Below are 27,978 nucleotides of genomic sequence, written 5' to 3' on the forward strand. Positions count from 1 at the left end.
TGCCTAGGTTGGTGGCCTGCATCTATAGTATGTGCCGGAGAACGTGTGATAAACCGGTGAATAAAATGAATGTTTTTCTGAGGGATGGATTCATTAGCTGACATTCAAACTCACAGAACAGCTGCAGGAGGGCTTGGGGAAAACCATCTAAATCGGTCATTTCCGAAGAGCGCTCTTCAGAGCACACTTGCTCTCAACACATCGTTAGTGGGCACCTCCTATGGGCCTGGCATTGGGCCAGGCTGTGGGGACATGGCAGAGGACAACACAGACAAGGTCTCTGCTCTCACGGAACTCGGGATCCAGGTCACCTGATTCTACAACATCAAGCATCATTCCTGATTCAAACTGTGTCCTTGTCACCTAGCAGTGAGACACCAGCCAAGGGACACTCAGATCACATTCTAAACTGCAAACAAATGGCATTCGCCAGAACTTTCTAAGAGGAGGTCCAAAGTGATGAGCTACTGCCAGCCACCTCCTCCTCTCCCCCTCTCCTTCTGGAAAGGGTTGGGGAGAACCATGGAGCTGTGAGAAGGCCGCAAGGCCACGAGAGTTCACGTCGTCCCCTCTGGGATGAGGTCAAGTGGACATCTTGAAGAATAGCCGGTCTGGCTGGTGCCGTACCCAAGAGGTCTTGTAGGAAAGCTAGTGCCAAGAGGGTACTCTCCTCTCCTGCCACCAAAGAACCCACAGATGAGCCTCACAGAAGAGCCAGCACGTAGGTACTGGGGACGTGAAGGGAGGTGACAGCCAATGCTAATCAGAGAAGCCACAGTTCACCCAGAGAGGGCTCAGCTCTCTCTCCCCAACTCCGGGGATGGGGAGGGGACGGGTTGTGACAAGGGCAAGAGAGTTTTCTGTACTTGCTTAAAAAGCATGCATGATTTCCACGCCAACCCATTTCAAACACAACCCCGTCATCAAGTATGTGGGAATCTTGTTTTAATCACAACCCCATCCGGAGAGAAATTCTCTGTGTATATGATTTGGGGTTTTAATCTAAATCTGACTTAACCAAAGAAAATGTGATTGGTTACCTTAATATTTCCTAAAGCAGGGTATAGCATACCTTTTCAGGCAAGGCCAGAGAGTCAACATTTCCGTCTCTGCGGGCCCCAGCTCTCTGCCGCGAGTACGCAGCTCTGCTACGGCAGGGAGAAGGCCTTCTTAGATCATATGTAAATGAACAGGTGTGGCTGGATTCCAAGAAAATTTTATTTATGGGCTCTGAAATTTGAATTTTATATGATTTCTCTGTGTCACAAAATATTCTCTTATTTTTGGCCCAACTCTTTAAAAATTGCAAAAACCATTCTTAGCTGCTGGGCTGTCCGAAACAGGTGGCAGGCAGGCTGGATTTGGACCACAAGCTGTTGTCTGCTCTCCCTTCTTTTAATTGGTTCATCTATCCAACAAATCTTCATTGAGCTCCATTACATAAAAAGTCCGATAGAGACTTCTGTTTACAGAGATGCCATTTTCTTCCACAATGCGTTAAACCAGAAGGGAAAATCTCTTTTGGAAAAAAAATCTTTCTAAATGCCCTGGAAGGATGGCTAGGACATGATCACATGCTTAGATGGCTTTTTCTCCATTTCTGTCCTGCAGCCAGCAATTCAGTCACAGCAAACACAAACAGAGATAGTTTATTTCTTCTGCCATCCTCTGAGCACAGAAATCAATAGGACTGATCACAGAAGCGTGTGCCTAGGGGACAACACGATGACCGTGCAACCTGTCGTCAGCCCCAGCATGGCGCTCCAGGATGCAAGCCCACATAAGGCTCAGAGCCCGCCCGCACGAGGTGTGTTCCCACTGACACCCACACGCATCTCAAGAGAGAAGTGGTTCCAGTGGGTCACACTGCAGCTCCCTCCCAAGGGCACAAAATGCGGCATCGCTCCTGACCCTTGTGTTCCTGGTCCCCAGGAAGAATGGCGGTGAGTGCCCCCGGGTGCCCAACACGAGGCGCAGGGCCCGCTCCCATGTAGGAACTTCCTTTAGAGATTTGGACGCCCCAATGAGGACAGGCACTTTGCCAGCCAGCTGCGAGGGCTCCACTCTCTGGAGCCTACACTAAAGTAGGGTGACCAGGCCCACCATCTGGGGGCAGAGGGCCGTCTCAGGATGTGGGCCCTTCCCTGCTAAAACTGGGACGGTCGGTTACCCTAGAAGTAGGCCTTCTCTATTTCTATTTCTCTGTCTTCTCACCCTTGTCCCAGTTCTTCCCAGGAGGTGTGACCATCCAGCACTTCAGTGTAAAGCAGAAGCTGAACTAGGCTTGGGAAAGCAACTTTCTCCAGAAAACCCCAGAAATACTCTACTTTTTGCCTTTCTCAGGGTACAGAGGTACCTTTTGTTATGAGAGAGCATAAATGTTCGAAGATCCCCTTCTCGGTGTGAAGTGTTCTGAGAGCCTTAACTTCTGATTCCATCTCGCCTCAAAAGATCCATTTATAAAAGACAGATGCCACGCAAGCCAGTCAGTATCCCCCAGTGTCCGCAGCATGAGGGGGTCCACGCATCCAACAGACACAGCTTCATCGGGAAAACTTCTAAAGACCCCTTTTGTCCTAAATTCACCATGGGAGTATAACTCTGGTGGGCTTCGAAGAAGATTCTTGACCAATATTTTAACATCACATAAAATACATTTCTGGCGCCCCCGTAAGAATATCACATAACAAATGATGTACACCTACACTGAAACTAAACCAATAAACCAAGCACATTTTCAAAACTGTCCTACTTTTGACCTAATGTTCCTTTTTCCTTTGTTGAAGATTTCAAAATTCAGTAATGAATCAGTCAAGCATGAAAAATCGGTGAACTGTATGTTTGTGTATCCATGGGATTATGTTTAGAAAAGTACTGCATGCTGATCTCCTTGATTATGGAATATCAACGTGTTAGTAATTTTGGAAGGAAACCAAAATGCAGCCCTTGGATGGAGCAATGGAAATAGGACTGTTTCATTCAGCCTATGTACCCCGAATGTTAACAGAGTGGGCAAGTACGTGTCTCTGCTTACTTAGCCTGGTTTTTTACATTAGAGGGCAGTGCCAACAGCATTTTCAAGATGAACGTGTCAGCTGGTGTTTCTGCCCCGAAGTGGCCCATGGGAAGCGCTTCCTCCGTGGGGTGAGGTCTCAGAGCTGCACAGCCACCGGACGGGGCCCCAGTGAGTGAGTCGCCTACCTGACCAGGTCGATGACCCGTTCCCTCGGCGCGGCACTAACCGGCTCATCGTTGATCATTACAATCTGATCTCCCGGGATCAGCTTGCCTTCGGAGGGGCCACCTGGAGACAAATGAGAGTGAAGAGCAGGTGAGAAGACAGACCACTGGTCATCCATCCATCTGTAGCCTCCTTTCCCTGTCATGATTCCTTGTGAGCAATGGGTGCTCTCAGCAAAAACAAAACCCACCCAGAGAATGGGTGTTCTCTCCATCGTCCTTCTCCACACTAGACAGAACCGGGAAGGGGCAAGCTTTGCAGAAGCTCCTGGGGCCCAGGCTGCACCCTGGCCAATGACATCAGAAGCTCCGGAGGTAGGACTCAGGTATCAACATTCCTCTCAAACTTCTCAGGTAAGGCTGAGACTGGCAATGCTTCCCATACTTTAACAGGCTTATGAATCAATCACCTGGGACCCTGTTGCCCTGCAGACCGATTCTGTAGGTGAGGAGGGGTGCGGGGTGACATAATGTATGTCTCACAAGATCCCAGGGGCTGCTGAGGCTGCCAGCCAGCTGACCACACCCTGAGTATCGGGACCCTTAGAAGAAGGTATTCCCCCGACAGGTAGCCAGTCAGTTGACCCCCGGCAGCCAGAGTTGCGACCACCTGAGCACACCTGGATTTGAACACAGTTGCATTTACTTACTCTGTACAACCAGGGAAATGGCACTCTGTGGTGGCCCGTAAGGCAGCTGAACACGAGGGTGCTAGGAAGGACTTGTAGGATTGGGTCTTGACTTACATGCTTGGGGAGGAGGGTTCAAGAAAGTGGGGCTTTGCTCTCAGCAAGCGGGGGTAATTCTATCATGAGCATTTTAATAATTCTTGCCTAAAAGGTGGGAGGAAGGAAGCTGGCATTGGTAAAGAAGCAGCAGTCCCCTGTGTCAGCTAGGAGATGAGGGCGTTTGGTCATTTCTGTGGTTTGGACTGTGCTGGGATGTTTGTGGCGGGGCTCACGTGTGACCACAGAGGACTCATGTTTTTGTCTTGATCCGTCACAGCCTCTTCCAAATGTTTTTCCAAGGAGGAGGTAGAGAACGAATATTTGTTGAGCATTTATTGTGTACCAGACAACAGGCTAAGTGTTCTAACTAGTAACCTCTCTAAATGCTATAATCCTTTGCATATAATGACATACCTGAGGCTCACAAAGGGGAAAGAATTGCCTGGAAGGGTTGAACTGGATGTCAGCTTAGGTCTGTGGACACTTCCAAGTTCAAGGTGGCCAACATCTCTTTTGAACTTGCTCCTATAACTCAAAAACTGGTCACTGCCAGGTCTCCTGACACATAAAGACACAGCTGCATGAAGCACACATCTGTATTAAATAAGACCTAAAAACAAATGCTTCGATAATATGGATTATCTTCACGTGTCTAATGGAATTACTCCCCAATACTGATCTGGTGCTATATGGTACTGGGATTTTAATTTTATTTCCAGAGGTCTATCTGGATACTAGGCACAGCTGAAATGTTATCTTTCAAATATTATCACTTTTACTTCATTTAGTAATTGAAACGAACACTTCACAGCCAGAATATGGAACTCATATTCATTTCAAGATGAGGGAACTCTAAACACCTTCAGTGTTTGCACACATAAGGAATTCTGAAAATCACCTGAGGGAGTTTTGATGACGATTGGATTACATGTGAGCAATGACTCAAATTCAGTCAAAGAAATGGTTAGACGTCAGATGCTGGTCAAATACAGAAAAAAGTCTGAACTGTTTGGAGAGTGATGTTAACTAGTCCTCTGATGAGAAAACCATGTGCAGATGAACAGGGTTTCGTCTTACATTTGACCTATGCTTCTGATCAAATGGAAATACTCTCGTTTGAGCAAGAATTATGGGAGGAAGCAACACACAGTTCCTTCCAGAACATGAAACAGGGGCACACTTCAGAGAACGCTCATGCCCTTTACTCTGAAAGCTGGCTTGTCTACTATAGAAAAATCTGGTCTTACCATTGGAATCACTTATCATTGGAATCACTCAGTAGAGTCATTTTATGATAGACACAGTTTATGTGACCAGCATTTTCACTCATAAACATGACTGAAAACAGTGCTCTTTGACCTTAGTTTGCACTTTTTCTATTCTTCTCAAAATTGTCGAACAGTAGGTGAGAGAGTCTGACTCTGAGGAAAGTTGAGGGCAAGGAAGGGAAAAGGATGAAGGAATAATAAGGCGATAAATACAAGAAAGCGAAAAACCAGACCCAAATCTCCAGTTGGCTCTGGGGAGGACATACACTTTGGAGAATCCCATAACCAGAGATGTTAAAGTGTCCCACTGTTACAAAACTGCACGCTAAATGGGACACCATTTAGGAAAAAAATATGTGTATGCACACATATACATATATATACATGTAATACATTATATGTATATGAGATACATACTATATGCAAATGTATGCACAAAACTGTCTACTATATATATGCTCTCTCTCTATATGTTAATAATGGTTAACTCTCAGTAGTAGAAACTCAGGTGATTTTTTAAAAAACTCTATACTGTCTACATTGTTTCCTTTTTTCAGGAAAGCATATGGATTATTTCATTATTATAAAAAACAACAAATCTCTTTTATTTTTGAGAATAAAATTCTCAGTTGCATTGAGTTCAACAACTATGATCTATAGCTAATGAAATAAAAAGCTCAGCAGACAAAGTAAGAAGTTGTGTGGTGAGGCAGCGGTAGGAGTGAACAGGGAACTTACGCTTTCCTGCACAAGCCTAAAGGCGTTGACTGTATTTGCAGTGCTTGCCCTCGGGCAGAGTGTGTCAAAATGAGGAAAAATGGAATCAACTTTAATAATCTATACTAGCTCACTAGTTGGCTTTCATTTCCCTTAACTGACAGACTCAACTGACCAAATATTTTAGAGTTTAATAATAATAATAATAATAAACATTCCTGGACTAAGTATGTACCTGGCACCCTTCCAATGCATTTCATTCCCTCCCTTAGCCCTAGAAGGTAGACACTATGATCCTCATTATCCAAAGGATATAGAGAAGTTACATCAAACTGAAATGTAGGGGAGTTATCACGGAAGCTAAAAAAAACCTAATAAGGAGCAGAGGCAGGATTCAAGTCCATCAAACCCAGGGGGTCTGACGCCATAGTCTGCGCTCTTGACTACAGCGTTTTACTTTTGAACTCTGTTACTGATTTGCAAAATCCCGGAGAAAGACAGCATAGAAGATACTTTCCTTTTGTCTGAAAAGAAAGCCAGTACAAGTCCATTAAAATAAGTATATAAATACATATAATAAATAAACATTAGAGCACTGTTTCTGGAAGGCAAAGGGGCCCACATCAGGCAACGGCATCACAGTCCACTACATTCAGCTGCGCTCATGGTGGAACATCTATATACTGAGAATGACTGAGAACAAGTACGTTAATTATCTGACCGTATGGTAGAATTTAAGAGATGTGCCACACACTGTATCAGGCAGCATTTACTGTATAACAAGACACCCCCAAAACCCAGTAGGGTTTCCTCTCATGCTTATGGGTCTTTCGAATGACTGTGGATTGGCTGATCAAGGGCAGGCTGGGCTGGGCAGTTGTGCTGTACACTGAAGGTCAGCCTGTACTTAGCTCTAGGCTGCAGGCTGGTTGCCCCACGTGTTCATTTTGGGGCTCGGGCTGTGAAGGGGTAATAGCCACTTCAGGGAAACTCCTCTTATGGCCGTGGCAGAAACCCAAGAAACGAGCTCAACTCCACAAGCATATTACAAGCCTTTGCTTATGTCATCTTTGCTAACATGCCATTGGCCAAAGTCAGTCACCTGGTCCAGCCCAACAGCAATGGGGTGGCGAAATACATTCTGCCTCTAGTGGAAAGGGAGGGGAGCACATCTCTGTAAAAGAATCCAACCACCCCAGTGATCTAAATCAGGGGTTTCCAACCCCCGGGCTGCAGACTGGTACCGGTCGGCGGCCTGTTAGGAACCGGGCCACACAGTAGGAGGTGAGTGGCGGGCTAGCGAGTGGAGCTTCATCTGCCGCTCCCCACTGTTCCCCATCGCTTGCATTACCGCCTGAAGCATGGCTTACATGACTGCCTGAACCATGCCCCCGCCCCGTCCGTGGAAAAACGGCCTTCCAGGAAACCAGTCCCTGGTGCCAAAAAGGTTGGGGACCGCTGATCTAAATCCTAGAGAAACTTAAACACAACCTTCTGCTTTTTCACTAAGGAGTTTGTCGGGAGCTTACTGAAAACAGCACCGTGCCTGCCTCTTAACGTGTGCATTCAGACATTAAGAAGTGGGTCATTTCCATGGTTACAAATGATGGATCAGTGTTTTCCTAAGTCTGGCGATATGATGGATTAGGAAGTTTAAAACCTCGTTTGCAGAGCCATTTCTGTCCCTCTGGTGGTCTGGCTCTATCCAGGTGATGGGAAAACTCAATTAGACTCCACAGCCTGAAACAGAGCAGTATGAAGCTTGTGAAATGGAACAGTGGTCATGCTGGCAGGGGGTGGTGGATGGTCCCAGAGACCGAGCCTTGGGGCTGCGTGCTTACCTGGTGTTACTGAGCGGACGACCACTGGCTTTTCACTCCCTGCCACGAAACCAAACCCCAGCACAGGGTCCCTCCTCATCTCCACCCTCCGAGGAGCCGGAGGGATGATCTGGCAGCTCTCCAACCGAGGGTCGTCAAATGGGATTGCCTGTGTCATGTGACTGTGGGAAAAGCACATAGGAGAGAAACTCGGCATCAGTGTACGTGTTTGGCAATGGCCCGGCGACCGCATCCCCCCTAGTTGTAAAACCTTCTCTTCTCTGTTTGGTAGAGAGTGGGGAAGATGTGGGGAGGCCCACTGTCATGCTTCTCACATGGCTGCCTTCTTCCTTGAAAACTCTAGGCCCACTTTCGCTTGAGGTCTTTGTACTGGCTGTTCCCCCAACCTGAAATGCTTGTCCTGCAGATGTGTGTATGGCCCACCCTCACCTCTCTCAAGTCTTTGCTCAAATGTGAGCTTCTGAAAGAGGACTATCCTGGCCACATGCTTTAAAATCGCAGCCTTGCCTCCCCACAGCCAGATCCCTTCACCCTCTTCTACTTTTTTTTTCCCCCCATAGAACTAATCACTTGCTAACGAGCTGTGGAACCTACTTATTTTGATGCGTATTTTCATTGTTCTGCTCTCCATACTAGGAGGTAAGCTCTGTGATGGCAAGGAATTTTGTTTCATTCACTGATTTATCCCAGGTGCCTAGAACAGTGCCTGGCACGTAGTGGATTCTCAATAAATAATTGAATTAAATAGAGAAAAAGATATTTCTTTGTGGAAAACTATCAAATTATAACTGATGTGCTGAGAAAGAACCTCAGAGGGTTCTGGACATTTAGTGGGTAACGCATACGGCTTTTGGCTCCAGTGAAATTGAAGTGATGGGGATCGTTTTGGTGGCAACAGGTTATCCTGGTGTCAAATACAGTCCCCGTTTCCAAAGAAGTTGAAGAACTAACTCTTGGCATTTCTGTTCCAGAGAGACTTTCAAATGATTTAAATGAATCTTTCTGTTAACACTTAAACTTCGGAAGTCTTATCGATAATCCAAACTTGAAAAATGTACAGCATTCAAAAATTTTCAAAATGCTTCCACGAATAGCTCATTTGATCCACAAAACAACCTTGAGAATGAAGGAGCGGAGCAGGTATTATTATCTGCATTTTGCCAAGGAGGAAACTGAGATCAAAACAGTGGCTTATTGTTACTCAGGGCCCATGGTTGGTATGCCAGAGAGTTGGGTTGAAAACCAACTTCGGTGACTCTTAATGAAGTCTTCACTCATGCACATCATCCAGGCAGACTTCTTTGGGGGAAGAGTTATTAGTTTGAACACTAGAAATCTCCTTAAATATGTAAGCCAAGATTATTTCAATGACACGGCCTTAATTCAATTTTTTTCCCACTAATCTTCTTCAATAAGTGAAAGAAGATCATTTAAAAATACCTTGAAAGATGCTACTCCATATGCCATCTGGACAACATATTGTTCAAATGTAATGAAGAAGGACAGAGAAGGAGGAATCCTATTGTCCTCCAGTGTAATGAGTAAGAGTTAAGAAAAATCATTGAAAACCCGCTAAATCTGTCCTTTTGGCATATATCGCTGGATAGGAAAATAAAAGTTTAAAATCCCTTTGAAACAGAAAGGAAGGAAATGTCTTTTAGATTTAGCAGTTTGTGATCTGGAACACTAGGAAAAAGAGAAGTGTTAGTTGCTAAGGAACCCGTTGTGTGCCACGTGCTGACACTCATCTGTTACCTTATTTCATCTTCACAGCCGCTGAGATAGACGGAGTTTGACCCCGCCCACCTCCTCTTTGTAAATGCCCAGAGAGGAAGAATAACTGGGCCAAGGTCAAACGCTTCTCAGGTGTAAGCCAGGTGCGATTCACACCAGGTCTTCTGATTCTCTGTCACGTGCTTGACCAGCTACATAATTTGCAAGGACAGTACAAAATGAGAATGCAGGGGCCCTCCTTCCAACATGATTAAGAACTTCAAGACGGCAGAAGGTGAAACCCAGCCCAGGGCCTTCTGTGACTGCATGGGTCACAAGCCCATGAAGCTGGCCTTGGTAGGGTGCTATCCCCAATGTCTCACCACCATTCTAGAAACATCCAGGTTCAGAGTGGTGGTGTTATAGGGCCAAAGGGGCAGGGGCTGTCTTCTGTGAAATTGTAGACGTTTGTCTGGACCCAGAGAGTAGACATGGCTACCATGGTGGCGCACGCACTTGGGACGAAGGGAGGTGGGCAGACCTCAGGTGGGCAGAAGGTCACATGGAGAGGGGCCTGGCAGTCTGAAGGAAAGAATTAAAAACCCTGATTAAACCAGCAGAACCTATGTAGGGTGAGCCCCAGCGTCCAGGGTAGGAGCTGCAGATGGGGCCCTGGGCGGGAGGGACTGAGACACACGGAACAGGTGGGGAAGTCAGGGCTGGGAACTAGGACACCAGGAGGACCTCTCATACTCCTACAGCGGGCCCTGCTGGGCGGAACTTGACCTTCCACATTGATCTCTCACGGCCTAAAACAGGCCCGGCTGTGTATGCCTGAGAGAGAGTGGGGCTACCTGGGGGGTCGTGGACACTGCTCTGTTCTCTTGTCTCCTCTGTAAGACGGCTCCATATCAGAGTGTAACAGAGAAGAACAAACTGACTCCATGTTGGATCTATTCCTTCAGCTCTAACCCTTGTGCTCTGTTGTCTGTGCTTAGTCAGCTGCCTCTGCACCTTTGTAAAAGAATGCTGCCTACAGCCTGAAATATACAGGATAGCCCATTCTCAAGGCTCTTACCTTTAAAGGTACAACACTTTCCCATTTATATACAGATTAAAAGTTGCAGAACAGAAAACAACAAACGCCTTGTTGGAGGTTTATAGGAACATTGTGACCAGACCAATATAAGAACAAAGGATTCTCACACCAAGAAGTTTGCAATAACCAGACGCACCCCCTCCGCCCTTCGTACAAAAGAATTCTAACTCGAGTAAGATAGTTCTTTGGGACAGTAGTCCACCATCTCTTCGGTCTGCTGGCTTTCCAGATAAAGTCGCTATTCCTTGCCCCAACAACTCCTCTCTTGATCTACTGGCCTGTCGTGTGGTGAGCAGTGCGAGCTTGGACTCGGTAACAAGAGTGTGCTGTACTCTAGCTACATTTGGAAATGAGTCTCTCCTTTTACTCCCCAGAGGGAACAAAGGAAAAAAGGGAGGGGAAATCCACATTTTTTTGGCCCTGAGCTCTGAGTTTGCACCAGAATCCACAGAAGGCATTCTGAATGATGAAGGTTGTAGAGGTGACGTGACTTGCTAATGGTAGTAGGAACTGCATTACAGAGAATCAAACTCTGGCTGGCATAACTCTCAATTCCACCTGTAGAGCCGGACTAGGGAAGATGAGTCCCCATGCTGCTGCCAGTACTGTGAAAAGCTTCTAGTAGTGGTTCCCAAACTTTACTGCATATTAGAATCACCTGGAGAGCTTTAAAAAGCCCTAATGCCCAGGTTTCATCCCAGACCAATCACATGAGACTATCTAGGGGTGGAAGCCAGGATCAATTTTTTTTAAATTAATTTATTTACTTTAGGCTGCATTGGGTCTTCGTTGCTGCGTGCGGGCTTTCTCTAGTTGTGACAAGCCAGGGCTTCTCACTGTGGTGGCTTCTCTTGTTGCAGAGCATAGGCTCTAGGAGTGAGGGCTTCAGTAGTTGTGTCACGCGGGCTTCTGTAGTTGTGGCTCGTGGGCTCTAGAGTACAGGCTCAGTAGTTGTGGCGCACGGGCTCAGTTGCTCCGCGGCATGTGGGATCTTCCTGGACCAGGGCTCAAACCCGTGTCCCCTGCATTGGTAGGCGGATTCTTAACCACTGCGCCACCAGGGAGGCCCCTGGATCAATTTTTTAAAAAGACTTCCCAGGTGATTCCAAAGTGCAGCAATGTTTGGGGATCATTCACCTGCCCAGGGAAGGGTGTGCTCTAGTGCCTTCTGGACAATAGGAAAAGGGGACTTGACTGATGTCCCTGACTACCTCCCCTAGCATCCATTGTAAATGTAAGTTAAAATATTCAAAGCATCTCTAGATAGATTATCCTCTTTCCACTACATGATAAAGTAATGGTCTCCAATTTTTAATTCATCATTCACTTAATGAGTATTACAATATTATTTTATTAATACCTGATATTTATTAAACACTAACTTCATGCTAAGCCTTTTCTGAGATGCTTTCCATATGTTAGTTCATTTAATTCTCCATAACAACTCTATAATGCATTCATTTATTCATTTAGTCAACAAATGTTTATTGAATCCCCACTGGCTTCTCAGTTCTGGGGGTACAACAGGAACGAAAGCAGAATAAAAAAATAAAATATTCACTCCAGTGTGCAGACACAGGGAATAACCTAATAAATTGGTAAAACATATGGCATATCAGGTCATTTTAAGTACTAAGGAGAAATACAATGCAGGGAGGAAGGCTGGAGAGCTGCCAGGCGAGGGTACTGTGAGATCATGCTAGGGGTCAGGAAATGTCGGGGGGGGGAGGGGCATTTCGGCAGTGCAAAGGTCCTGTGGTGAGCTGTGCCTGTGAGATCATGCCTAAGGGACGGCCGGGCAGCTGGTGGTGGGGGGAGGGTGGAGACAGTGAGGGGAGTGGTAAAGAAGTGATGATGGGCTGAAGATGACACAGGCTCTTAGAAGGACTTTGAGTTTTGTTGTGAGTGAAACAGGAAGCTGTTTGAAGGTTCTGAGTGGAGAAGTGATGTGATAGCTGCCATACTGAGAACAGACAGGAGGGAGCACGGGTAAGCAGGGACGGCATTTCAGGGCCCACTGCATCAATCCTGACAAAATATCATGGTGGCTTGGACCAGGGTGAGGGCAGATATGGCAAGAAATCACTGGGCTTTTAACATATTTGGAAGCCACTCTGACAGAGCAGGGGTGGGACTCCTACTCTGGAACCTTCTTCCTGCACACACAGGACGGTCCCGGGGAGATGGATCTTTAAGCACATTATCTAATGCAAGTCCCATGTCTCGATGGATCCAAATCGCAGGAGACATTTTCTCTGGAGCTAATGCTTCACGGTTTGTACAGGAAACACACAAATGCCCAGGTATGGGGCCAACACGAGAACTGGTGTGGTAGTCTGGAATGAGACTGTGGAGCCAGACTCTCTGGGTTCGAATCCTGGTCCCACCACTTCCCAGCAGTGTGATGTGGACAAATAACTTCATCATCCTGTACCTCAGTTTCCTCATCTGCAAAGTGGTGATAATAATGGAAACAACCTCATAAGATCATTGTGAAAATTAAATGAATGAATAAAATGTCAAGCAGGTAGCAAACTCTCTGGCATGTAAGAAGCACTCAAAAAGCATTAGCTGTTATTTTCATCTCTTGAGGGCAATGAACAGAAAGGCATATGTTTCAGACATTATGAACCCATTCAACCTTAAAATATGAAGACAAACTCAACGTTTCAATTGCCTATAGCCCACTCTCGGTGAGATGCCTCACAAATCCCAGGTAAGCTCTGAGACTTCAATCTGAAGAATCACGTCAAATTCAATGACACAGGAAACGCAAATATATATTGATACGCAAGAGGCAAAACAGTACCAGAATACAGAAGAATAAAATCTAGGCTTCTCTAGCGACTGAATCACGGGTAGTAAGTTTTCCTCCGCCATGTTTCAAAGACTATTAAGTGACCTTGGAGTCTAGGGCTGGGGAATGAGCCCAGGTCATGGGGCAAGTGAGAAGCACTAAATCCCTTTTAGGGAGTGAGACCCAGGAGCAGGCCCTTTCACCTCAGGTGCTGCCGTCCTCTGTGTCAACAGAGAATCTGCCCTTGGTCCATATCACTTTCCCACCCCAACAAGGTTTGAGACTTACAAGCACGTGCGTATGATGTGTTCGCTGCCTGTTCTAGTATTTTCTTTTTCGTTTATGGTTTTTTAATTCTTTTTGTTTTGCTTGCACTTTGAGGATAACCTTCCAATGGCATTATCATATTCTTGCTAAACAGGTTATATTTTCAGAATACATTATCTAAAAATAATCAATCCCTGTCTCTTTTCCAGTAAGAAAGGATCCACACTAAAATGTTCCCCCATGAAACATCATTCTGTTCTTTGTGTTAGGCAAGTACCTTTTGGCTCTCTCCTTGCAATATTTTTGATAAACATTTGAGTACTTTTATAATGAGCTGAAAAAGCAACATTTTTTTCCCTGCTGAACATGCTTCAGTGAATTCCGATGCTGAGCCTTGAAGAATACAGCGGATGAGCTACACAAACTTTCAGCCCCTGCCCCGAGCTTCTCCAACAAACACACATAGATCGGCCAGAAATCTCTGACCTAAAAATCCAGAGTGTATTAATTGAGATGGAAGATGTGTCCATTGAGATCGAATGAGCAATCTTGCTATTTCTGAAAGATTCATTTCAAAAGGAATGATGGGAATCCTGCTGCCTAACTCCCCACGACAAAAAGAAAGGGCTTTCTTTGAACTCTGGGAGGCTTTCTTCCTCAGCAGAAATAAAAGACTGATACATCCAATGTATCACAAAGAATTACTTTGACTAGTAAAATGTGTCCTGTAAGAAAACGTAAAGTAATTTCAGTTTACCATGCACTCATTAGAGCCAGTGAGGTCCTTTTTTGGAATATGTGCTGAGTAGAAAGATTCTGGAAGGAAGAACCAAATTTAGAAGCCATTCCCTTTGGTGTAGAGTTAAAGAATCTAGGAAGATGGTAGCAGGTGGGACCCCTGGGTAGTTAAGACTGGAATGAAAAGGAGTATAAATAAACATACATGCCTCAGTTCTGCTTGAGAAGGTCATTGTTGGTGTGACCTTTCAGGGATGGGCAGCTGTGATTCCATGAGAGCATTAAGCATCAATATATAATATTCTCATCTTGGTAGCCCTGGTGTGGGTCGCAGACTGAGTTATCTTCATTTGCTCCCCAGGATATGATTTGCCACTGGACGCCACACTGCTTTTCAGTGCCTTCCCACTGGACACAGTACGTACTTCTCCACCCCTTGACTCTGCTAACATCTCGTTGCCCAAAGCATGTGACATGGCTGAGGCCAGATGTGACAAGCAAAACACACTTGTTTAGCTGGGCACGAGCTCTTGCTTTTCTCTTGTCACCATGAGAAGACCTTCCCAAGGCAGCTGCCACCCTTTCAGCTTGGGCTCTGGAACGGACACATGTAGAACAGACCAGAGCCGGCAACTCAGTGAGGAGCCAAGTGGAGCAGAGCTGTCCAGCACCTCAACCTAGATGAGCCAGCTGAACGATGGGTAACAAATGATGACTGTTGCATGACACTGAATTTGGGGGATGTTTGTTATGCACCAAAAGCTCACTCATACAATCTGTAATTAGTGTTTTCAGTAGTACTTAAAAACCCTGAAATGCCACATCCCCAAAGGATTCTCTCTACCACCCCTATTCTCTACACCATTTATGGCTAAATGTGCTACATTTTACAAAAACACTATCGACACTTCCAGAGGAAACTTCTCCCCTTATTATCCCAGTTGACATGGCAGCCACAGGCACCTCATGATCTATTCTTCACGACTTTCTCATATCTCTGAACTGGACTTAGGTAGTCGTGGCTCCTAAGCCAACAATTCACAAGCCCTGTTGTGGCCTGTGAGGGGGCTTAATAAGGCTCTGGACTTCCCTGGTGGCGCAGTGGTTAAGAATCCACCTGCCAACGCAGGGGACACGGGTTTGAGCCCTGGGCCGAGAAGATCCCACATGCCGCGGAGCAACTAAGCCCGTGCGCCACAACTACTGAGCCTGCGCTCTAGAGCCCACGAACCACAACTACTGAGCCCGCGTGCCACAACTACTGAAGCCCGCGTGCCTAGAGCCTGTGCTCCGCAACAAGAGAAGCCACGGCAATGAGAAGCCCCCACACTGCAACGAAGAGTAGCCTGTGCTCGCAGCAGCTAGAGAAAGCCCACGCACAGCAACGAAGACCCAACGCAGCCAAAAATAAATAAATTTATTTAAAAAGAAAGAAAGAAAGACAGACTCTGAGCAAAAGTGCTGCGCAAGGCAAACTGGAGTTCCCCAGAATAAGAATGTAAGTAGGAAGGAAAAGAAAGCAGAAGTGTGAATCACTGAGCTTGATAGGTCACAACTGACAGGGACTATGAGGTAGATTAGAAACCCCGAGATCGGTTTCAAGCAAGTCAAAATTACGATGATGTGTGCGGCAAAGTAACATATTGAAAAGAATTTTTGCTTTGTTCTCATTGAGTTTCTTCCTCTCCCAGGTCTAGTAAGGTAGGCTTCGTTCAGTCCCTTGCCTCAGGGAAGATGCATTTACCAGGGCCCAGAGAAAAAGCTGATGGCAGAAAGCCTCTCTCCTGACTTGTTTCGTGAAACTCTGAGCAACTTGGCTTAGGAGTCAAGGGCAGAGGACCCCTGTGAGGTGGCAGCAAGTTCAGGAGAGAGAGCTTGGTGGTAAGTCTAGCAAAGCACCAAGATGCATAGGCTGAGCCTAAAGAAATGGCAAAGTCAGTGAACTTCAGGGGACCATGCAGGCTCAGACGCCGGTATCTTCGGACTGAAAAACACAAAGGCCTGTTTGAATTTCTGTTCTGCAGATATTCCGGGGACTTCTGAATATTCGACATGATTATATTCCAATTGCCAAACAGCAGAAATGTAATACGATGACACTCACACACGAGTTTAAGGGTAGGATTTACATTGGCTCTGTGAGAAAACAGAAACTATGAGTAAACGGCGTCTTTGAAGGAAAGGAGAAAGGGTAGTTGGAAGAGAAGAGATGCCACCTGGAGAGAAATCATACTGTGGAGTGACGTCACGCAAGGAGATCCAGGAAGTCCTGCTAATGAGGGTCCTGAAGCTTCTCTGAATCTGGAACTACCTCCTAGAGCTGCTTCCCATGAGGCTAGGAGGCTCAGCCACGCGGCATTTGCATTCTCATATGTCCATGAGATTCCATCTCTCTTAGGATCTACAGTATGTATTTTTATACTCTACTCCCCCCTTCCCCCTCCCCGCTCCTTTTTTTTTTTTTTTTAACAAATCCCAGCAAGCCTCTGTCCTTTAGGATCAAAAGAGCCCAACCAAATCCCACCACTGAAGATGAGTTAAATTTAATATAAACATAGATAACTGGACATGATGTGTTTCCAGGTCACACAACACAGTGAGTCTCAGGCTTTTTGCCTTCGTGAATATGCAGATTATGGGTTCAGAGGAACTTGACCTTCACTAATCAATTCCACAGGCCACTGTCAGTCAATTCCCACAACATGTCAGGAGCATTTAAAGATTAAGAACTGTTCAGTCAAGCTTGGAAACATACATAGTACTTAAAAAGCCAAGATAATCCAGAATGCTTAAACTTAGAAACTGCAAAATGTTTGGAGGAATCTTGTTAGAGAATTTTAGGAGGACTTGAAAGAACTGGAATTTTTCCTTAATGGGTAGACTAAATATGAAAATTTTCAGTTCTTTTCAAATTAATATATAGATTTAATGCCATCTAATAAAGATATACCAACAGTCCTTTTAAAGAATCCAACAAAGAGAATTCTAAATTTTATATGATAATATAAAAGAACACTCTGAACAAGAACAACACTCTGGTTGTCGAGCCCTACAAGATACTGAGATACCGGGACAAACATAGAAAAGTATAAAATGATGGAGTAGCAGCTGTGACTACAACAAAACAAGGTTCCACGGTAAATTTAGAGATGAATGACCGCTTGAAAGAATTCAATGCAAGCTTTGGCACCAAAGAAAGTGAAGTGCTTTAGCATGTCAACAACACGGCTGCTTTTGAAACAAAACCATTAAAGTACATTAGAGTGACTATGAAAATCTTTTGTCCTACACAGGGGTTGTTGGCTACCTGGTAACAATGAACTAAAAGTGTCGTCTCTTCAGAGTAAAGGAGGTATTACAATAATGAATGAGAAAGTAACTTATTTTGTAAAAGAAACTTGGATTGTGGTAAGAATATTGGGAAACAGATGTTTGGAAATGATTCTACCATTCTGTGCTTGTTTTACTGAAAATTATGCAAATCTTTATCTATCAAAACAGCAGCCTTTGAAAACTTGAAAGTGAATTTTTCTAACCTGTTTTAAAAAACCTGCAAATAAAGCATTTCAGCGAACTGTGGACTCATTCGTTAAATATGATAAATGGCAACATCTTCCATTTGGTTTGTGAGAACAGTTGAAGGACATCAAGGAATATGGAAACTCTCCAGCTGAATTTCAACAAAATCCCTTGCATGGATGGAATTGAAAAACAGTATTTCCTGATCTAATAAGCAAGTTGGTGAATCACTTTGTCCATTTGCCTCTTCATATGTTTCTGCAGTTCCCTTTTTCTCCAACGACGATGACTGAAACCAAGTAAAGAAATAAGATGAACTTGCAACCAGACCTTCAAGATTTATCCATGAAGTGGTAAACCAAGATGCTCAAAAATAAATCAGCACCCTCAATAACTCTGCTGTCATTTAAAATATCATAATTGTTAATGCAGCAGTGATAGCAAAACTGTTTACAAGTGATTAAAATGTATATTTCACCTTCAACTCATTTTAACACCTATTCTTTACAGCCACATATGTTTGATATATATACAGTATGAATAAATGAATATATATTAAGGGGGCACGTGTTTAAAACTTTTTTACTAATAGGCATACAAAAGCACCAAATGTGGACATTTCTGTTCTGTATGATCTAGGGGGCTCCTGACTCATGGTGTGGGCCCAAGGATGCTTTATATACTCAAACATGATGGACAGAGTTGCTGATATCACAAAGCTCAACACAACTCTTGAAAAGTCCAGCTTTCACATTCAGAAATATTCCGTGGCATTTTCAGAAACCTAAAAGTGAAGTTAGCGTGCTGCTTATGGGAAATGGTGCCTTTCCATCCTGCTTATCTGATCCTACCCCAGCCACCAAGATGAGACAGTGGACCCAGGTTTGAGTGACTAAGGGACACACAAATTGATGGTTCTCACATGTGCTCTTGCTTTGGGCTCCACTACATTGAACCCTCTGGGGTTTGGAAATCCAACCACCACAAATCTAAGATTTCATGGATACCTGTTGCTTACAGAGCATAAAGTACTGCATGGCTGGGCAGACTTTTTCTTCTTGATTGATTACCCTTTTTTTTTTTTTTGGACCTATAGGAAAATATATTTTTGAACAAAAGACTTGATAACGATGAGCAAAGCCTTTCTCAAACATGTTAAAATCATCACTTTAGGTCTGAGAGTTTTTCTCCATCAAATTGGATTCTACGCATATTTTAGTGCAGTACTTGGAGGGGGGAGGGGGTGAAGACAAAGGAGGTGTCCTCCCCATCCCAAGGGGCTGTTGTATATCCCTGTGACCTACGCATATTCTTTGAAAATTTATATTATAATTTTATACTTAGAAAGTGAAAACAATCCCATGGTTCTTACAAATTCAAACTGTAAGAGTGTGTGTTACAGAAACCCTGATGTAAGATAATATTTTAAAACATGAATTGATCTTTATAAAAGAGGTATTTTTAGAGAGACGATTAGGCGCACTTTATAAATTTCATGATCTTCTAATCTTCACACAAAAGATTTCAAAAAGTGATTAAGTGGTAAGGGCTCACTTTGACGACTAAGAACTTCTGATGGAAGTTAAATGGCATTGGTAAGGAAATCACAGTATCAAAGGTTTAAGATAACAGTCCTGTGTTAATTAAAAACTTGTGATCTCTTAATCTTTTCTTCATTAAAATAATTATTCCTACCCCCTACCTAGAGTATTTAGTTTTCTTAGACACAAAACTACATAACTGGGCTTCCCTGGTGGCGCAGAGGTTGGGAGTCCGCCTGCTGATGCAGGGGACGCGGGTTCGAGCCCCGGCCCGGGAAGATCCCACATGCCGCGGAGCGGCTGGGCCCGTGAGCCATGGCCGCTGAGCCTGCACGTCCGGAGCCTGTGCTCCGCAACGGGAGAGGCCACAACAGTGAGAGGCCCGCGTACCGCAAGAACAAAAAACAAACAAAAAAAACTACATAACTGCCCAAGGTTACACATGTTTTCTGTTTTGGGTTGGTTTTGTTTGCTTATGTTTCCCTTGTTCTAAGCCCCATGACAAGAGAACTGAACCTCACTTCCGCACCCCCTAGATCCACGCCTGGCTCCTTTTCTACGTGTCCTGTGCGCTGGGAGCTTTGATCCTGTGGGTGGCAACATGTGGGCCCGCTGCCCTCTGGCTTCCATTGGGTTCAACCAATGGGAGGTGCTGGCAGGGGAATGTGAGGTGAGGAGGAGAAAGAGATCAGAGTATTTCATCCCCCTCCTCCGTCCTTGGTTTGGTGCAGGTCTGAAGTGACTTCACCCACTCTGATTACTGTTGGCAGTCACATCAGGCCCCTTGCACGGCTCCAAGGCTCAGCATGCTCCACGCCAGGCCCCTTGAGCCTAGTGGTGCTAACGGGTCCCAGCTGCTTCTAGGCTCTGGGTGCCTTCATGGGACTTGTTGGTTTCCTTGTCTGAGCCCACACTCATCCATTTCCTGCCAGAGCCAGGTACCATGCCTCTCTCTTCCATGAAGCAACCTTGTAAGTCCCAGGAAACAAACCCTGCCCCTTGGACGGCACAGATGGAGTCTCCTTGAGCTGGCCTCCAGCGAAAAATATAATTCTAGCTTCTTTTCTGATTCTTAGCCAAGACATAATAAATACGTCTGCTTTGAGAGCAGCATTGAGATCACTTATCCAACTAATATTTATTTATAATGCATCAACCATACTTAAATTTACACCAATGGTTCTCAAAAACAAACAAAAACAACAAAAACCCTCCCCAAAATACCTATGAAAAAAACATTTCTTTCCGAATGAAACATATTTTCCACATATAAACCTTTAAAGACAGTGAAGACTTTGAATTCATGTACTGACCACTGTGGAATCCATTTCTATTTGCCTAATTTAAATGAGATGCGAACTCTTTTTATCTTAATTGAGGCATGCTTTCTTTGTCTCTCTGTCAAAGTATTCTTAGTAAACTTTTATCTTTGGTTGACATTACATACAGTCAAATTTGCAAGAAGAGAATATCACTGAATTTGAGAGCTGGATGAGATCTTGGCTAATGCTTTTATGTTTTAGAAGAGTTGATATGCTCATTTGAAGATTTCGTGTACCATTTTCTTTCAAGTTGGCAGAAACTGAGTTTTCAAATTCAGTCAAAATCAGTCCCTTTTGTTATTTATGGTGGATCCAATGTATCGACCATTTATTCAACAACTATTTAATAAAAGCTTTCTATCTGCCTGGTGCCCAGGATGTGGCTATGTTTTAGATCAACAAGCTTATATTATAGTTCAGGTATCGGCAAACAATAGCCCATGAGCCAAATGTGATCTCTGCCTGCTTTTGTAAATAAAGTTTTATTGGAACACAGCCACACCCATTTATTTATGCACTGCAGCTGTTTCCATGCTATAATGACAGAGTTCAGTACTTATGACAGAGACTGGCCCACAAAGTCTAAAATATTTACTATCTGGTCCTTTTCAGAAAAAAATCGTTAACCCCTCTTCTAATGGAAGGACTGATACAATAAAAATCAAATAAACATGAACTATTTCACATATTGTCACGGGCTGGTAGTTTTTATGAAGAAAAATACAGCAGGATAGAGAGTAAAAGAGGGAGTGGATTGTTTTAACAAGATGGGAGTGGAGGCCTCTCTAAGGAGGCTATTTTTGAGATCTGAATTAAGTGAGAAACTAAGCTGGGGGATACCCATGAGAAAAACATCCCAGGCAGAATAAACAGATGTATAACGACCTTGAGAGAGGAGTCTCTAGGCCATTGTTTTAATCACGCACTCGTTCCTTTATTCAAGGACGCTTTAGTGAGCATCAGTTTACTGTGAAGTTCTCCTTGGTTCTATGCCTTCAGAGAAATCCCCTACCCTCAAAGAAACTCCAAACCCCTAAGAGGCGCCAGATATATAAACATCTGAGTATAACAGATTGCTAGAGGCAAACGTGATGGAAGGGTTCACCCCATACTGTTAGGGTACAAACCGTGGGGGTCATCAGTCTAACCCAAGGGCAGTGAATGGGGACCAGGAAAGACTTCACACACAAGATGCCTATGACGTGAGTCTAGAGATGTGAAGCGGTAACTACCAAAGGGAAGGGAGTTATACTCCAGTCCAAGGGAAGAGTAAGCAAAGCCATAGAGGCATAAAAGAAACTGGTGTTGGGACAACTGTAAGTGTTGCTTGTTGGGTAATGGGGCAGAGTGTTTAGGAGAGAGCACAGTATCGAGGAGAAAGGAGGTTAGAGAGGAAAACTACTAGCCGAGTTGGAATGCTGTCCAATAACAGCCATACACCCTTTATGTACACAAGAGCACATCCTTCCTGGAAAGGTCAGAGGCTCTAAAATCTATCACACGATTAGGATCTAGTATGCAATGAGTTGAGGGAATAAAAATCCTGAAATTCTCTCCATATTCTAGAAGACGAAGAGTAGGATATCTTAGAGAATAAGGTAAACATAGTCCTTAAATATTAACTTGAACCCACATATTATTAATTTTATTTATGAATCAGACTATTATTCATTTTGAAGGTTATAGTTCAAAGGACCACAGAGTTTAAATCAGAACCCAGACTGATAAATTTTTCCAGTCATGCTTTCAGTTTTAGCAAATGAGATACAATAAATCAAGGATCTATTAGGGCTTGTATAAATTAACATCCAAAATAGATTCCACTAATTCATGATCAAATGTATCCTTCAAGGAGTCAGTAATATTTGTCAATACCACCACTGAAAACCATTTCAACTAGTCTTTCATCCAGTTCATCTACTCAGAGAGATTTCTGTCTGTGTCAGATGATGAATTTAGCGCCTGCAAGATGCTTATTGACTGTGCCTTGTGAATCTAATTGTAGGATCTAAAAGGGCAAAATGTTTGTCAGTTTCCTTAAAGCTGCAAAATCCCTACAGCTAGGCTGGTAATCAATTACACTAATTGAGTTCAATTCAATGTGTTTAAGAGATGACTTTTATGTTAATGACACTCTAATGTGTCAGAGGCAGTAACAGTCAAGTCACATCCTTGGGTTGACTGAGATGCTGAGCAGAGCCTGTAGCTCTCAATCTCGCCTCTCACCATCAACTCTAGATATGCATTATTTCCAAGAACACTCAACCTTAGATTGAGATTTACTGCTGATTAAAAATTTAAAAGACTGGTAATCTAGGCAGGTAGCCACATAATAAACATTCGGAATCATATGCTCTGTTTGGCAATAATCAATATGAACAGTGTGAGATCTGGGTGAGCGTAAGTTAATGGGAACTGAATTCGAGAGAAGGCTATAGAGTACTTCAAATACCACTAGGGAAATTTCTGGAGAATTCATTGGTACAACCACATTAGAAAACAATTTAGCAGTAAGCCCAAGCTTTTTTATTCTCAACCCTGACTTTGGAGCTATTGGGTATGACCCAGGCGCATGGATCTTCAGATCATGTCAGTGGTCCTTCCATGACATTTGTTAGGTAGTCCTGTGGTTTCAAGAGAGCACTCCAGCTAGACTAGAAGTGCTGGTGAGCAAGTTCAACCTCAGGGAAAAGCGCTGGGAGGAAACCAGAGTATTTCATTGCTCAGACCCCATTCAAGCAGGGAAGCCCTTCCATTTCAGTAGGTGGAAGACAACAGTCACTGAGAGTAGAATGATCATTATCTTCCAAGATAATCAATTTCCCACCACCTGTCTCCATTTGGAAACAAAAACATTAAAGTTAAAATAATTAAAGAAAGTGTAACAATGTTCTGATATTTTCCATGATATCTACTTTGATGCTATTTACTTAAAAATATTTTAGTTTTTGGACCCAACTAAGATGATAACCTGAATCATACTTTAAAATCTAATAGTACACAGGAATCTGTGTTTTTAAAAGGCACTCCAGGTGATTCTGGTGCACGGCTTAGGATTACACTTTGAAAAGCCCTGGCTTGGGGCTTCCCTGGTGGCGCAGTGGTTGAGAACCCGCCTGCCAATGCAGGGGACAAGGGTTTGAGCCCTGGTCCGGAAGATCCCACATGCTGCAGAGCAGCTAAGCCCATGCGCCACAACTACTGAGCCTGTGCTCTAGAGCCCGTGAGCCACAACTACTGAGCCCGTGTGCCACAACTACTGAAGCCTGTGCACCTAGAGCCTGTGCTCCAAAACAAGAGAAGCCACCGCAATGAGAAGCCTGTGCACCGCAATGAAGAGGAGCCCCCGCTCGCCGCAACTAGAGAAAGCCCACGTGCAGCAACAAAGACCCAATGCAACCAAAAAAAATAAATAAAAATTAATTTAAAAATAAATAAATAAATGAAAAGCCCTGGCTTAGTGGGAGACATCCAGGAAGAGAGCTCAAGAGATGAAACAGCCAGCCAACCTCCATATATCTTGTACCTTGCAGCTCCCCACTCACTGGTGGGAATGCTGGCCTCTGTTATATTATCTTGATTCCCAGTGACTTTCTTGAGAATCTGAGCTCCCAGATGGAGAAGCATTTACGGGAGGCAATAGCAATTCTTGATGACAAACAGTTTGATGACTTGAATAGACATTTGCCATTATGTGGGTATGAATCCAGACCTCTGTCAAGGACTGGAAAACATACAGGTTAGAGGCATATGTTTTAAAACTCTTCTGTTGCACTGTTGATAACTGATGTACCAACATCTTGTGGACAAAGGAAACAGCTCTTCATCGCTTTATTTTAATTTCCTGTGTTGTTCCCACACAGACTGGAGCTGCTGGGACTTGGGAACATTCCTACCTGAACAACTGGAGTCCAAGCCAAGTTCACTTTATAGGCCTTTCGCTGTGGCCATTTGCCTTTGCCTTTTGTCTCACTAAGAGAACTTCTGGGAAAATTTTACCTCATTTTATGTTGTTAGATTCATTGGAATAAGCTCAAAATATCTCAGGCTTTCAGAGGCCATGCATGCTTAATGGCATACTGAAATTTTTAAAGAGCTCAATTATTTTCCAGAATAATTCATATGTGTCAGCAGTATCCATTTTACCAGATGCAGATTTCTTATGATCATAAGTGATGTTTAACAAAATATGGAACAAAGGCATTTTCAATGACACATATTTAGCAATTTTATGCATGCCTAATTGTCACAATAGTATCCATTTAATTCAATTTAACTGAAAACTACTTTCAACCTTTATTAATGTGACACTTATTCTCTGAGCCACACAAGCCATAGGAGAAAGAAATCAAAGACCCAGGATAAAACTCTGGGAGATTTTGCCCCAATCCCTCTCTGCTTTTAAAAAAGGGCATTAAAACTTTATGCTCTTCTCTCTTCCTCGCAAGTGGTTTCCATTCTCTTCAATAATTTACATTTATTTATCTAACTTTTAAGTCATATTTTTAAAATCAGGCACCGTGCTAGGCCCTGAAGAAGAGAACCAGTACCATTACAGCAGCAGGTGCTGCTAACATGCACTGAGCTTGCCAAACACCGTTCTCGATTATATATATGTATTAGCACATTTATTTTCACAACAAACCTACTAGATATGCAGTATTCTTATCAATCACAGTTGAGGACACTGAGGAACAGAGCAGTAACATTTAAGCTATGAAAGTACTAGAAGAAAATACTAAAGAACACATTTAGAGTTGGGGTAGGAAGGGCATTTCTAAGTAAAAATGTGAAATCTAGAAGCTACAGAGGAAAAGACAAACAGGTTCAACTACATTGTAATTTAAAAAGGTAAAAACATAAGCAAATTTATAAGACAATGCACTGGAAGAAAACATTTGCAACATATAGGACAGAAAAATATATAATATACATAATAGAAAAAGAGCTTGTACAATTCAAAAAGAGAAGATAATAACCTAATTTTAAAAATTGGTGAAGTATATGAACAGGCACATAGATAAAAATAATATAAATAGCCAATAAGGTTCTGAAAGACACTCATTATCACCAATAAATGCAAAGTAATATACCACTTTTTCCCCCCTGAAGTAAACTGTAAGGTGGTACAACCTGTTTCTGAAGGGCCATCATAAGGTTTCAAAATTTAAATGCATATAACATGTGTCTTAGCAATCTCATTTCTAGGCCTGTACCCTATACGGTAACTGGGTAGAGCTATGTGCCCAAGGATATGCACTACAGCACTTTACTGGGGAGAAAAAATAGAAAGAAACATGAGAATAAAGGAGTTCTCTTGGAAACTGAATATGTAATTTTATAGTCAATTCAATAGAAAGCTTGAAGGATGAATTTTTAAAAAAAATCTTACAGAAAATTGAACAAAATGTTGGAAATAGAAGAGAGAAGAAAAAAATTACAGATGATCAATTCAGAAGATCCAATATACGAATGATAAGAATTTCGAAAATAGGTGTTAACTCTTCTCTAAATGCTAAAAAAAAAAAAAAAGAAATTCCAAAATAGAAAGGACAAATGGGAGAAAGGAATTATCAAATAAATGAATCTGAATAGTTCATTTAGCCTGAGAGCCCTTAGCCTGACAATAAAAGCACCTTCACACCTGGATGCATCACAATGAAATTTTAATATACCAAGGATAAAAATATTATCTTTAGAGCCACAGAGAGAAAAGACACATTGAGGATAATGGGATGAGAACCAGATCATTATCTGACTGCAGGACTGGAGGCGTGAAGGCAATGTAACTTGACTTAAATCTTCCGTGGGAAAATCATTTTCAACCTAGATTTCTATGTCAAGTGAGAAGGCAAAATAAAGATATTTCCAGACATGCTAAGATTTAGGAAGTTTACTTCCCACACATCTTTTCTAAGCAAGTTATCTGAAGATGTGCTCCAACAAAATCGAGAGAGAGAGAGACATGGGATCAAGGAAACCATGGCTGCTACATGGGATAAGACAGAAGAGAAGTCACAGAATGACGTTCTGTAATGGCCTAGGAAGTCACCAATCCAGATTAGAGCAGGAGGAGAAACTGAGGAAGGAGTTGAATGGGAAAGAAGGTGGTTTCAGAGATTTGACTCTACTCTTGAGAAGGACAAAGTATTTAAGGCAGGACATGCAAGGGGGGAAATGAAAAAAAGTCAGAGACTGCTAGAAAAACAAAAAATTGTAAAATAGTTGCAATATAACCAGCAATAATTAGCTAAACAATGAATAATATTTTCTTAGTAATAAAAATTGAAACTCTTCATTGAGTTTTTTAAAAAATTTATTTATTTATTATTTATTTTTGGCTGCACTGGGTCTTTGTTGCTGTGCGTGGGCTTTCTCTAGTTGCTACTTTGTGCTGCGATGCACGGGCTTCTCATTGCGGTGGCTTCTCTTGTTGTGGAGCACGGGCGCTAGGTGCGCGGGCTTCAGTAGCTGTGGCTCGCGGGCTCAGTAGTTGTGGCTCGCGGGCTCTAGAGTGCAGGCTCAGTAGTTGTGGCGCAAGGGCTTAGTTGCTCTGCGGCATGTGGGATCTTCCCGGACCAGGGCTCGAACCCGTGTCCCCTGTGTTGGCAGGTGGATTCTTAACCACTGCGCCACCACAGAAGCCCTAAAACTCTTCACTGAGTTTTAAAATTTAGAATCAACCTATAGATAAGGCCCAAAAGACTCATTAATGGTTACAGGACAATTGTAAATGTTTCCAACCTTTGTATTATTAAAGACAAAATATGGAAGACAAAAGGGAGGGCTAGGAGGAGTAAGCAGGAAGAGTGCATGGATTCTATTTTCATCTACTAAATGAAAATTACTAGCATCAGAACATGCTGTTTTCAGTAGAAGGAAAAAGAAATAAAAGTATAATCAATCACTTAAAATCAGTGGTAGAACTACACTGGAAAAAGAGGTGTGTGAGGAGGTGGGGGACAGTGTGACCTAGCTCTTCTCTGGCAGAGTAAGCAACAGCAGATAAGGTCTAAAGTTGGTAATCCTACAAATACCAGTACAAGCATATTATTTAGATCAGGAGTTGGCAGATTTTTTTCTGTAAAGCCCTAGAGAGTAAATATTTTAGATTTCGCAGGTCATACAGTCTCTGTCACAACTACTCAACTCTGCCACTGGAGCACAAAAACAGCCATGGACAAATGT

At 43.3% G+C, this 27,978-nt stretch overlaps 1 protein-coding gene across 7 annotated transcripts in view; it reads right to left on the reverse strand.

Annotated features, from left to right (window-relative positions):
- The window catches only part of FRMPD4 (FERM and PDZ domain containing 4), a 542,135-nt gene that overhangs the window by 93,587 nt on the left and 420,570 nt on the right, over positions 1–27,978 (reverse strand). For all 7 annotated transcript variants that reach the window (XM_067722357.1, XM_067722361.1, XM_067722356.1 and 4 more), the window contains exons 3-4: positions 7,795–7,955; positions 3,202–3,304 (exon numbers count right to left, since the gene is read on the reverse strand). In XM_067722357.1, the coding sequence (XP_067578458.1) occupies positions 3,202–3,304; positions 7,795–7,955 (264 nt within the window). The remainder of the gene's footprint in view (positions 1–3,201; positions 3,305–7,794; positions 7,956–27,978) is intronic.

Source organism: Pseudorca crassidens, chromosome X, assembly GCF_039906515.1.
Source record: "Pseudorca crassidens isolate mPseCra1 chromosome X, mPseCra1.hap1, whole genome shotgun sequence".
Classification (NCBI taxonomy): domain Eukaryota; kingdom Metazoa; phylum Chordata; class Mammalia; order Artiodactyla; family Delphinidae; genus Pseudorca; species Pseudorca crassidens.